The 14,352-nt window shown below is 35.3% G+C and overlaps 1 protein-coding gene across 1 annotated transcript in view; it reads left to right on the top strand.

Moving 5' to 3' along the window:
- Positions 1–14,352, top strand: part of USH2A (usherin) — a 387,863-nt gene that overhangs the window by 318,178 nt on the left and 55,333 nt on the right. Inside the window, exons 57-60 of the mRNA XM_071578650.1 lie at positions 64–247; positions 971–1,128; positions 8,118–8,276; positions 8,906–9,068. Of these exons, the coding sequence (XP_071434751.1) occupies positions 64–247; positions 971–1,128; positions 8,118–8,276; positions 8,906–9,068 (664 nt within the window). The remainder of the gene's footprint in view (positions 1–63; positions 248–970; positions 1,129–8,117; positions 8,277–8,905; positions 9,069–14,352) is intronic.

The following is a 14,352-nucleotide window of genomic DNA, read 5'->3' as shown; positions in this document are numbered from 1 at the left end:
AAAGGAAAAAAAAGTTTATGTTTCTGTCATAATATTAAAATAGTGTCATTGTGATGTTAATAGGGGTATGGCCAAAACCTCATCATATCATAGTCAGCTCAACAGAAGTGGAAATATACTGGAGTGAACCAGAGAAACCCAATGGACTCATTACTCATTATCGATTATTTCGTGATGGAGAACAGATTTTCCTGGGTGGCAGTTCAGACCTGAATTTCACAGATGTTAACCTGCAGCCTAACAGTAGGTAAGGCATGTTAAAGAGCTCTTGTAGTAGGTGAAAGGCTTTGAAGAACATATGTACCTGTGTTAGTGAAACATAAAAAATAGAAGTTACTCTGAACAAAAGAAGCCTCTCTTACAATATTAATTACTGAAAATGGGTAAAGCATTTTAGGAGGCTTCCAAATGTTGGAAGGACCTTAATCATTTTTTCCTTTTTAGAGAATAGGACATTCTGATTCAAAGAAATGAAGCTTTTTATTTTTTCTCTTGCCTGGTTGTTCATAGCTCATTAGTAGGTATTTCTTTCTCATAATATATGCTTAGAAAAATTTCAAGTTTTATATTACAAACAGCCCTACACATACTATATAATGTTTCAGTGCATACTGAACATAGAGGCTCAAAAGTGGCTGCTGATATTTTATTCTGAAATGGTTTTGAGAATTTTTGGTGCAATACTTCTCTCTCTTGTGTAAGCTAATGTGAATTTTAGTATTAGTATTTACTATAGTATTTAGTATTAGTATTATTTTAGTAGTAGTAGCTATGATTCTATGATAGTTATTCAAAATGGTTACTTTTCTCATGTCAAGAAAACTTAAAGGTGAAAATCTTCGCTAATGGAGTATTTGTAATACTCTTTGCGTAGTCTATTCACTTTAAATTGGTGAAAAAGGAAATGTTCTGTTACTGATATGCCTAAAGCTTCTAACCATAGTGTCTACTCATCTTTGTGTTTGTGCAGATATGTTTACCAGCTGGAAGCCAGCACTTGGGGCGGCAGCAACACTAGTGATAAATATGTTATACAAACACCAGTAGGAACACCAGAGAAAATTCATGTCCCATATAATGTCACAGTCATTGATGCATATTCTATATTTCTAGCCTGGGATGTACCAGGTAAAAATGTATTTCTTTTAATACTTGTAGCAAAATGAAAGGATGGAAAAATTAGTATATTCAGGTAGGCAGCTGAATCATCCTGATATTTTTGTTTTTCATATTTGGTTTTAGTGTTTGTATGATTTCAATAACCAGCATCTATAACTGATGTGTCCTAGAGACATATTACTTTAATAATATTAACCTAGATACTTGTCATGAGTATTGTGAGGTGTAGATGACCAAACCCCTGTATGTTAATTTCGTCTTGTAAACTATTATTGAGTGCAAGTACTAAGGAAAGAACACAATTTCTCTTCTGTTTAGAGTAGCCGGAGTTATCAGCAGGGAAACCTGACATTTTAGATTGTATGACAAAGAGATCCTGTGCTAGCTTTGATCTGATTGAGTAAATTTTATTTGCTTGAGCACCATATTGCTATGTAGATACGTTACCTTGCAGGATGGTGGGTCAGCAAAGGTCCAGAAATATTTTTCCTCTAGTTACTCTTCTCCCGAACATGATCAGGTGGTCTTGGCCTGCTGCAGAAGAAGGCTAAGAAGGAATAATTGAAAAATAGCATCTTTTTATATGAGAAACTATGCTCTGTTTCATTTTATAGGTCATAGCTTATGTGATTGGTGTACTTTACTGATGTTATAAAAACTATATGCTGTATTTATTGTGGGATAATGAGAACACTGTAAATGAAAAAATTTTTTCTCTAGTGCAGTCATTTCTAGCAAGGTGTTTTCCAGTTTGTAGATATTGATATTTTTTCATTTAAAATGAGGTCAGCTTATTTTAGAAACCAAGTGTTTGCATATTGCAATAACAAACATATGTGTTTTATCAATGAACTCATGAAATTTTTAAATGTATCCTCTTTCTAATTATTTAAGATGTTCTATCCTGCATAGATGTCACAGTAGAGTCAATTGGCATTAAAAATAAAGTCACCTAGAAAAAGTATTTTGCCTTCAAGACTGGGATCACAAGTATTGTTGCAGTGCTTAGCAGCATTCCCCCTACCCATTTAAGAAATGATTAATAAATCTATAATACCCTGAGCTGTCAATCTTTTATTTTCAGAAGCACAAAATCCATTATAGAAATGCTATAATGTATGAAAAAGATTAAAATCTTAAATTAAACTTTTCCCCCTTCTGCCTGAAAGGATTTAGAACCCAGCAAAAGGCAGGTGAATTCAAATGGGGTATGGTCTACAGTTGACTTTATTGGAAAGTATATATGCTGTATTATAGTTTTGATAATTATAATTTAAGGTACAAAATATTCAGCAACATTATAAATAAATTTAAAACACAAGAAAATACTGGGATAGCATAGGCTTGTGAAGAGTGGTGTGTTTCTCAGAAAAGCTTGTGCTTGTTCTAGGCGTTTTCCAGCTGCTTAAATTCCTGTTGTTCACAGTAGGTGACACGCCTGCAAGGAGTACCAGGCTCTGTGTAGTACTTTTTGTTATATTGCAATCAAGATTATAAGTACAGAGATTCATGTATTCCGGAAACCACACAGTCAGAGGGATGAGGAGGAGGCTGGACATTATGGCTCTGTAGAGAATGCAGGGTTGATGTCTGTAGGAATCATTCTCCTCATTTGGGGAAAGTGCATGTTTTTCTTCCCAGGTACTGGGATGCACCTGGAACACTTATCTTTCTTCCACAGATATTTTATGACTTCACAGAATCACAGAATATTCTTAATTGGAAGGGATCCACAAGGATCATCAAGTCCAACTCCTGGCCCTTTATCTCTGCCTTCTTGTTGTGAGGCCAATTAGTTAAGTTTTTACATATGAATAAGGGATTGTTTTTCATATAGTGCCTCTGTTAGGTGTTGTCCTGGTTTCAGCTGGGACACAGTTCATTTTATTCTTGGTCAAGAAAAAGACAGGAAAGCAAACCTTGATGTTTCTTCAGGAAATTAATTCTTGACCCTTTACAGTCCTGCTTCGTGCCCAGTCTGAGTTCCTTTGTGTTTCTGGTGTTTTTTTTCCCGAAGAGGAAGATTGTATATGTCCTATACATACAGTCCTCTGGGGCTACATACAACCCCAGCTTGGTAGGATTAGCCTAAAGAGTCTACAGCTTCTTATCCAGCTTGTCACTGTGCATAGAGTAACTTTTTTTTTCTGATCAATTTTTTTCTGTGCATGAATCCTTGTTTCACAATAGGCCATATTGAGAAAATATAGGTTTTCCCTATTAATCCAGAATGCAGCTTTACTTATAAGGGTTGTAAGGTTTAGCAGTCACTCTTGGATGAAACTGTTGTTTTCACTGGTATAACCTCTATGACAAAAAAAGTGCTTTTAATTAACCAGCTTTTGATGAGGGGGTAGTTGTTCACAGTGTCTTCCTGTCTATGGATATCAGGGATCCTTTGGCATTCTGTCTTATTTGCTGTAATAAATTTGGATCAAATAATCAGCCTCAGGATTAATTATGGACACATCATATTACACAGACTTTTCTTCTGGATGGTTTTAATTATGATATTTCAGCATCTGTAATGTATCTAAATCTTGTGACTTTATAGATATGCAGCATTCCAAATCTCCTGACTTAGCTGGATAGCAAGGTGGTCCAGTAGTGGTTAAAGTGATGGATTCAGAAAAAAAAATGACACACCTCAGTCAGTATGGAAAATAGGACTTATGAAATAGGTATCCCATTATTTTGTGTTGCATTGCCTCAGTGCACAGACCTCAAAGGTACGGTCCCTTTCACTGATACACTATGGAAGGATATGTTGCAATTATTGTGGAACAACTATTAGTGCCACAGATGGAAGTAGAAAACCTGAATGGAAGAAAAACCCACTGCATAATTTCCCCAAGGTATACCCATAAATGTAATTGATAGGTAAGCAAGCAGCCATCCTGCATCCCATCTCATTGACAACCCCACTGGTCCTCACTGGGGGCCTGATTCTTCTAGGTGTCCTCAGTGCTGGTGAAAACATGAAAGCTGAACATGCTCAAGAGGGGCCTGTCCTCTGCTCCTAAGTTATTTGCTTCATATGTTAATGATTATCTAGATTAAAATGTCTTGTTCTTCATCACACTATAACATTCTACTTTATCCATCTCCGGGTCTGCTTATCAATTAGAATGAAAGTTGTGCAACATCTGGGTTCCTGCTTTATTCTTCTTGGGATCAAACAGGGTAACTGAATGCCATTTATTTGTCACTTAGCTTCCTCAGCTAACCTAGTTTCTTCTTCACTGGTGGCCTAACAAATCTGACTTTTGCTAAGCCAGTGTTGCATTTTCTCAGGTTTGTTTTCTTGTGTAAATTACTGTTTGCTTCACCTCCCAGTAGGACAAGCCTTTCAAGCCCAGTATCCACAGTTCTGCATCTTCAAAGCAGTCAGCATCTCCAGCTACTACTGTTTTCAGGGTCTTATTGAGAATAATGGATACAAGAAGACTGAGATATTAGGATATTTGAAGCATAATGTAAATACTTAATTTTAGAAGGCCAAATAGATTGTTTTATTTTGTGAATTTAAATGTTAAAATATAACTTTAAAATATATGACATTCCTACTTTAATATTTGCTTACTATGAGTGAAACAGTTTAAATATTTTGCTCTAAATGTGATTGGGTTTCACATCATAGTAAACAGCTTTTCAGTGATTAACTTCAGATTTTTGGTGACCAGTTTTTAAAAGCCTGGCTTTCCCGCCACAGTTCTAGGCATCTTGTGCTGCAAATTCTCTTTTTGACCTACCCTAGTTCTGAAGTACACAAAGCCATCAAACCTAATTTGCAGAGTTTTGCACAGAATTGTCCATTAAATGTTATCCAAATATGCCCACAAAACCCCAAGGTTTTATTTGATTGATTTGTCCCATTGCAAAATGTGCACCTGATGTGAAATGAAGAAGCAGAGAAAAAAAAAAGTGGAATAATTTAACTTTTTTATTTGTAAAGATAATCAGGGTTTTTCTGATTACATCTTAACTTCATAAATGTTAAATAACCTATCAGCATCTAGTTGTTGTAAATTATGAAAAAGAGTATTGCTGGGAATATTAACCAACTAAATCCTTGTTCTTTAGTGAACATGAAAATGTGTTATGGCAGGTTGTCATTGTGCTCATGGTAACTTTGACACCAAATAACAAAACTGCCATTTGCACTTAGGGTAAATTGGTTCACTTGTGCTTTTATGGTTCCTTTTATTCTGACATGAATTTATGAACTCTGGAACTAACCAAGTCGTGTGGTTTCCCAGCTGACTTTAACAAATATGCCCATTTCGTTTCCTTCAGTCATCAGAGCATACAAGGTAGTAGTTTCAGACTGGCTGCAGATGCTGAAGGCTGTTCTAAAAGAAAGGCACTTTTTTAGAAGTTTCTGTGTTGTAAGAATATATCTTACAATTCAAGATGATAAAATTGTCCTTTGATCTTAGTATTCAATGAATATGATCAAACTGTAGAAGGATGTCCATTGGATATTGAAAATTTTCAGGATGTTTACTTGATTTTATTTACAATTTCATTTCTTGAGAATATTTTTTCCTGAGCATATTTATTATTGGTATCATTCCTAATATAGTGCAACATTTAGCAGAAGTTTAAGAGTCTGGGTTTCAGTTGTGGAGTAGTGTTTTTTAATGATTTCTGATGTGGACTGAACATTGTTGAACATTATGGGATAGGTCAATTATTCTGAAATAAATGTCCTTTGCTGCATACTGATGGCTGGATTCAGCTGTCCTTGTTTGTATTTAATCTTCCTTGGGGAATCAAGCATTCTGCATAGTTTCAATTTCAAAGGTTTCTGGTGAATTTTGCCTAGAATAAGTGCACTGATCAGATGCACAAAACTGAATTATATGTCGCTTTCATAGGAGAGTGGGTTTTTCTGGCTGAAATATCTGGTCTATTGTCAGGACAGGAGAAGAAGGGGACCTTAACTAGGAGGTTAAAAAATGCTTCTGTGTGATGTGCTGTCTACCATTTCAAACTCTTATTTCCAGATATTCCATTGTATCCTTTACAGATCCCCCAATTATAGGGAGGAAAATAATAGCACCAGTAGTAATAATAATAATAATATTTTAGCAGTAGCAATATATATTTAATTACTGGCAAAATTATAGAATGCACACTAGAGTGCACTCTTCCAAAGCCTTTCATCTTCCATACACCAGACAAAACCTAATTTTCTATTTTGCAGAAACATTGTACTTCAAGATCTAGGAGGTCCTAGAGGTTTGCTCTGCAACTTCCTGCTTGATTTTACTAATTGTATTTTTTTTATTCTATTCTCAATGATTAGATCTTGGTGTTTTTCTTTTTACTTTTAAACCGAAAAAGGAAAATTTTACAGCGGGATTTTTGCATCTTCTGTCTCCTTCTCCCTTCACCTCTTTCAGCAACTACTAAGATCTTTGTTCTTCCTGTAAGCTGAGTAGTTGAATAAGATTGAAGTCATGCCTTCTACTTCAGGGCTGTTTTTTCACCTTTTTAATGTAATGGCATTTTCTTTGTCAAGCATCTGCTCAGGCAGTAGCATATTATTTCTTTGGGATTTTATGTTCTCTTTTTCTTATGAGAATTGTAAAAAAATGGTATTTCAAAGATTTTTCTGATCTTCCAAAGTACATTGGTTGCTTATAGTACCACACATAAACTTGAAATCTCTGGTTTCTTGTAAACCTTTTTTTTTTTAGTTAATCTGCATATTCTCATACATACTTAGCTAAAAATAATCCATCTAAACCATGCACAACAGCAGAAAAAATGCTCTTTGTCGCTTCAGGGTAGTAGTATCAACATAGATACTTTATCAGAAAAGGAGTAAAACTGCAATTAAGAGAAAAAGTTGAGTTGTTTTCCAAAGTTACAAATGGAAAGATTCTCAAGGTTTGGACAAGTTTCAGAACTGCTCAAAGGCATCTGGTTCATGGTGCAGTGGCAAAGACATCTCTGTGACATCTAAAGTGGCTGTTACATTGAATGAGAAATGTGCTTTTACTAATCAGACAGATCTTGACTCATTTCAGAAAGGAACCTCTTCTACTTTGTACTTTGTTCGTTCTTAAGACTGTTCCTTATGTGATTGTAGTATGAAGGAAACACACTTAACAGATACTGTTCCTTAGACATTCTCTTGATTTTGTGAAATTGATATTATCTGCATACACCAGCCTAGAGCAGACAAAAAATAAAAAGCCTACAGCCCATTTTCTAATTAAAAAAAAAAAAATCCAAACCAACCCCAAACCAACCAACCAACCAACCAAAACCCTAGAGAAGTCATGTGGAAGAAGACAAGAGAAGATCCAGGAACAACAGCCTATCATTCTGATGGGATGCCATATGGCTAGGCTTGCTCCTCTGAAGACACTGAATTTTTCAGCTTCTCAACAAAATTGGAAAATCAGTCACTGACAGCATGGGAATGGGAATAGATGGGGAAAATGTTTGCATTAAAATAATAAAAATTTAAGGGGGGGTTTAATAAAAACTAAACTGTTTTTACATCTTGGCTCAAGCTATCATATTGTATTTCACTGGTAAAGCAGGCCTTAAATCTACTCTCAGCTACTGCTCTTGGGCTAAAAAGAGATAATTTGCTGAATGGTTGCAATTCACTGTTTTGATCATAAGACTATTCAAGCAGCACAGCTTAGTAGCTGTTGCTCCTCCAAAATAAATAAAAGCTGCCTAGTTCCAAGTCATAAGGTCACTCTTCCCAGAAGTAGCAATTGCAACACAGGCATTGACTGAATTAAATTTTGGTTTTTAACCAAGAACTGTAATGCCTATCTCCCCATTATAATCTGCAGATGGATCTGTTTCAGTTTATGTTTAGATGATTGTAGTTTTCAAAAGAGGCAGTAGGGAAAACCTCCAGAGGGGGCTTACATTTAAAATTGCATATGATGAATGCCTCTTTGAAGTTGTCCTGCACTGTTGTTATTATTTCAGATAATCACCAGTTCTTCTCTGTTTCACAACAGGGGTATTCATTGTCAATGTGCCTTTGGAATACAACATCTTACTAAATGCCAGCAGTCCCACTCTACTGGTGAAGCCCGTCGGACGTGCCCATTTTGCCTTTGTTGATGGCCTAGATCCCTACACTCTCTATGAGATACGAGTACAAGCATGCCAGAGTGGTAAGATGATTTTAAAAGTGTCACCTGTTTGGCTGAAAGGGAATGAAGATTTTTCAGATAGATTCAAGTCAGCAAAACAGATTAAATCTAATTTTTACATGAGAGTCAAATGCTCACCTACTAAAAAGAAAGTCTAGCACTGGATAAAGCATGAATATTTTTACATGTTACATCACTAATATTTTAAATGGAGATATGAAAAATGCATTTTAGGTGCCACTTTATTAAAAGCTCTTCTCAAGCACCATAAACATTTTTGAAAATAGTTATACGGAACTGAATCAGTTCTATAACTAGTCACCAGCAAGAAGTGGTAATCATAAAGACAAGAAGGAAGAGCTCCAGAATTGCAAAATTCCTTGAATTTATTGGAATTTTGAAAATCCTGTTGAACTAATTATTTCTTAAAAAATGACATTTTTTTAACCTAGTTGGTCCTCACCCTCACAGGTGAAAGTCAGGAGCAATTCATCAGTAGTTGTGGTAATTTAAGTAAGTATTTAACAATAAAGTGAAATGAGGCACTATTTCATCATAAGCTTCTTTATTTGACATTCAGTTGCTTTTCCTGTTGATTTTTTTATTGTTGAGGACAAAGCTCATCACTATGCGAACTTCTGGTTTTGTAGGTGGGTGTGGAGTGGGTGGTCAAGCATATTCAAGAACTGCTGAAGCACCTCCTAGAGAACTGAGCCCACCCATTGTTAAAGCAGTTGGATCTGCACTCATAGAATTGAAATGGGCACCACCTAAGAAGCCAAATGGCATCATTACTAACTACTTTATTTACAGGTAAATACCTTTATCACCTCAGATTCTTAATGGTTCCCTTCTTTATTCCTTGATATACTAGGAGGTGAAAAAAGTGTAGAAGTATATGAGAAAATATGTATTACCTTTCAATTGCTAAGGTAAGATACTGATCTGTGAGTGGCCAAGTTGAGAATATGAGCTTGGAAATGAATCGTTTTCCTGAACTACAAATGACAAAAAGCATGTGAAAAAATATCTTCTAAAAATTCTAAGGAACAAAAAAACTCACAAAAAATTTGTAAGATAGATACTCATTCTATTTACCCTGACCACTACGTTACAAACTTCAATCCTCTCTAACAGACAGCTGAGAATTTTGGAGGGAAGCAGGAGTCATTCACCATTTCTCAGATTTCTAAAAGAAGAAAAATGTATTTAGGTTCCTAAAACAGATCAGTTTTCCAAGATAATTTATGTTTCTCTTTGTAAGTAATCTGGACAGTGATTTTATTCATTTGCCCTGTCTAGGTTGTTGACTGACACATCCTCACTTCCTATGAGAAGTTTCCTAAGCTCTGTGTGAAGATTTTCCTATATAGATAGCTGTGTTTAGGGCAGTATTAAACTAGCAGAGCACCAATGTCTACTGTGCCCACTGACACTTTGTTAAAAGTTCACTGAAGTAACTTTCTTGAATAGCTTCAGAAGTCAAGAAATATAGAACTCAAGCCATATGTTGAAGAGGAATTTAAACTCTGAAGTTCCCGTTTTCCCAGCTCTAAGTATGTGTGGCAAATACATGCTGGGCTGATCTTAGCCTCCCACAAAGAGTTTGGGACTTTTTATTATATTAGAGATGTGACTGAGAAGATGGGGAATCAAATTACCTTTTGGAATCCTCAGTGATAATTAATATAAATTCATTTTTGCCTCAAACATGTTAGTAGTCTCTAAAAATTCCGCTGTCTTGAAATATCCTTTTGTTTGCCTTTTTTAATTGTCTGATCAAAGCACCCAAGTCCCTCCCCTGCATAAAGAGGAATAAAGTGTGTGTTATAGCCCAAGACATGTCTTCAGTCTGTTGGTTTTGTAAATAAAGCTGATGATTACCACTGCTATTCCATGGCAACCATAGAAAGGGAAAACAGGAAATATAATGCAGAAAGCCTGCTTCAGTGAAAAATACTGTAAATTGAATTTGACAGCATTTGATGGCATTTGATTATTCTAGTCACAGCCAAACAATGATATAAAGAGTAATATGAAACAGAATGTGTTACTGCCTAGCAGACTCAAAAGCAATAAACCTTCCTCCAATGTGACACAATCACTTCACAATCATAATTGTAGCCTGTTTGATACCTCTGAGTACAGCAGAAGGGCACTGACTGACATAGATACATTTTGTTTTTTATTTAAAGTGAAATGAAAATGGCGCACTGGGGCTCCAGATACAATCGGTATATTCACCTACATAGGCATGAATCACTTGGCAGTTATTTCAGCTGAAGTTTAAATGTGCTTAGACAACAACAATATCAAATCTTTCTCAGATAGCTGCAAAAAAATCAGAAATGGGATGTGAGCACATAGTTCTTTTTCATTTTGTAGCCACACGTAGCCTTACATTGTTATAGCAGTAAGACTGCAGTATTTCTATGGGAGGTTATGGCATGTAATTTCTTCTTCAGCATGTGCTTCCTTACTGCATCACAACCAAAATAAATTCATTTAACTCAAAACCTGGAGTGCTTGGGGAGCTTGTGTGTGTTCAGATATTTGCATTAAAATGGCAGAACTCTTGCTCTCCTCTAGCATATAAAAGCACTCACAGTTTTGCAGCCATTTTGGTAGAAAAAAATTAAAATATTATTTTATGAGAAAAGAAAGAGTGATATTTTGGTTTTGACTCACACAGTAGTTTTAAACAGACATCTGAGGCTTTCAAACTTTTTTAGCAAGGACCTCAACATAGAAGAGACTGTGAATGAGAAAAGATCTGGTTCATGAGATAATCACCTAATCTACTTCTTTTCCCATTTTTCATGACATAACATCTCTGTGACAGCCATAGAAGTTGCTAGTCTGAAAAAATAATATTATGGAAATATGTGATGTATTTCTTCCTGTATTTTAATAAGATATAAGTCAAATTAGTTAATGAAATTGCTCTCTGTTGACCACCAGCATGCACTGTGTAGGACGAACATGAGATTTTTTTTAAAAGAAATATTGTCTGTAAAATTGTAAAATTTGTTTGTGACTTGCTAAAGGGAGTGTCTGAATTTCTGTCAAAATGTCTAAGGCATGCTCAATAAGATTCTAATATTTAGTATATATTTGTGAGATTGAAATGTAGCTCCCATTAGCTGAGCAGTCCTGATGGTAAAAATGGAGCAGAAAAATCAGCAAGTAATTTAAGACAGAAGACATGTCTCACTAGCTGTTGACTGTGGTGGCTTGCAATGCAGAGGTTTCTAGACTACCTCTTTAACCATTTGTCCTTTTATTTGCATCCAAGACAGCTTCCCAGGAACATAAGTTACTAGATGGTTTAATATAACAATCCTCGTGGATGACTATGTCATTGAATATAAGAACTCCTGAGGGGTTTAATTTATACCTGCAATTGATACAATACCCAGTCTAAACTAGCACACTACTTGAAATAATTCCTTTTGTTAATTTTTTTTTACATCAAAACTTATATTTAAAACAAAAAATACTCCAAAACATAAAAGCTACATTAGTACAGATTTATACAAGTGGAAAGTGAGGCTTCTTTCTTTAATTAGATGTGAAACTGCAGAGGGGAAGCAACTGATGTTACATTGTTCCCCAGTATTTGATAGTGTGCTTCCCCAATTGTTTGAATTTCATCCCAAGACTTACCAGTGTTCCTAGAAATATCTCACTCTGGTAAGGAAGGCAGCAGGCCCTGCTGAAACATGTGCTTTTGTTGTCTGGTGAAAGGTAAACTTGTGAAGAATAAATTCTGGTTTGACCTGCACGATCCCAGGGATTCACTGTCTCCTCACACAGATGAAAGCTGAGGAGTGAGTATTGCAGTCAGCATCGCTGCAGTTCTCTGCGTGCAGCTCCATAGTTATCTGTCACAAAGAAGATTATATTCTCCTTCTTATGTCATACAGCTCAGATTGGCAGTGGGGCAGGGAGAATTTGCCCTTATAAAAATAACTATCTGAAAATCTTGAAAATGAATGTAAGCAGCAAATCAGACTATGCAGATTAAGAGACAGCTTCCAGCTCTTGGAAATGTTATTCTCCTTTGCAGCTCATTGTACATAAGAAACACTTCCAGTTAAATGAGCAGCTGAATCTTAAATCTTAAGACGATTGAAATGATTACAGACTGTTCAACCACTTCTGTTCAATGTTTATTCATACATGAAGATATTCTGGGTTTTAGCACTACAGATGGAACCATTTACCTAACCATAAGTTTCATTCATAAAATATTCAGCAGTAATAAGATCTAAATCCTTAACCAGGCTACATTGTACAGCTTTGCCTGTGGATGAGCTTACGGTTGGTGGCATATTTGATCTTTCAGTGTGAAAAAACAGTTTATCACAGAGTTTAGAATATTTATAAAACATAAATTTGTGTATTCATTTAAGGGTCATACTGTTCGGTCAGCAAGACATATTAAATGTGACTTTATTGCACTAAAATATTCTCTCTTTTCCCTTATTTACTGAGATCTTTTTAGGCATGTTTTTAAGTACACAAAGACTATATTTTTAGGTGCAGGAGAAAGATATAGTAGTGATTCACCTTTCAAAATTATGTGTCTTGCACTACATCAGTTAACAGCATCCAGGGGAGAGTTCTACATGAGTCTTAATTTGCCATTTTAATAGAAGACAGGGAATTGTCTTAAAAACTGCTGATGAAATATAGGAGACAATGAGAAATTTTGTACCCTGACTCTTACAAAGACACTGAGAATTCCTAGGGAATCTTTCCTGCTTCTTCTACCTGCCATTCTTTGCCCAGTTCTGCCAAGCAGCCCTCAGTATCAACACATAATTTGCCATTTCACTATGCATTGTAACTCAAAAATCTTATTAAAAAAAAATCACACTTCAACCCTTATTAAAAAGTGTCCATACAGTCTGCTTATTTCAGAATTTAGAAAAAATTACTTAGCTTCATATAAGAAAGTATTTTTGTGCATAACTTCTATGTGCACATACACAAAGCATGAATAAACAGCTGTGTACACACATGCATTTGTTATATTCATATATTAGTCTTCATATTTGCATGTCAATATCTGGGAATAACAAGCAGCTAAGATTATCAATCTTAAAAAATTGTTGCATTTTGTATTTATAAATTATTTTCTGATTGATCTAACAAAATAAAATCCAATGGAATTCTTTGAAACACGGATTTTTCTCTTGCCAAAGAAATGTTCTTCAGCTTCTGTGTGTGTGTAGTGATGATGACACCCAGCAGCCAGACAAACCAATTTTACTTCTGCAAATTTGTCCTACTTGCATTAAAAGTGGCAGATAATGTAATTTGGTTTTTTGTTGTTGGCATGGAGGGTGAAAGTGCTTTTACATTCTGCAAAGGCCAAGATTCCTGTGAAGAGTAGGGGAAATACTTAAATTCATGTGCACTACAGCACAACCATCATTGAGATTTATCACACTGTTTAAATGTAACCAACTTAATTTCACACAAACATTTTTATGCCAAGTGAAAGAATTGATTTGATAACTCTGTTTTGAAGATGAGTGCTTGGCTTATTAAAACTGTTGTAAATTATATAGTAGAAGGGGCCATATTGCAAAGGGACTGAGCATCATCTGTAGTCTCTGGTACTCAGAATATCACCAGGTCCAACGCAAGCATATTTGTAGTAGTAACGCTATGCATACACATGTGTGTGTACATGTGTGTGTATATATATATATATATATACACACACATATATACACATACATACATATGTACAAAAAGAAAACCCTAATCTGCCAAAAACCTATACAGTGAGTTGTCCTCATATATCTTAAGTTTGCGTTTTTAAACAAAAACAACATTGGAAAAATACGTAGTTTCTTACGGAAAACACTACTTGTGATATTTTAATGAGGTTTAGTGTTGGAGCTGCAAATTCAGCTAGGTCTATGCACAAGGGATTACTTATTCCATTTGCAAGAAAAAATGGGATGTTTATTGTGAGCAAAACAGAATTTGAAAGTGCACAGCTTTAGTTTTGAGGGCATGATAGAATATTTATCTGTTGTTCACTGGGAAATATTTTTCTCCAGTACAATGGTCGTAAGTT

This window comes from Pithys albifrons, chromosome 2 (genome assembly GCF_047495875.1).
Source record: "Pithys albifrons albifrons isolate INPA30051 chromosome 2, PitAlb_v1, whole genome shotgun sequence".
Classification (NCBI taxonomy): Eukaryota; Metazoa; Chordata; class Aves; order Passeriformes; family Thamnophilidae; genus Pithys; species Pithys albifrons.
This window is presented reverse-complemented; position numbering and strand designations above follow the sequence as displayed.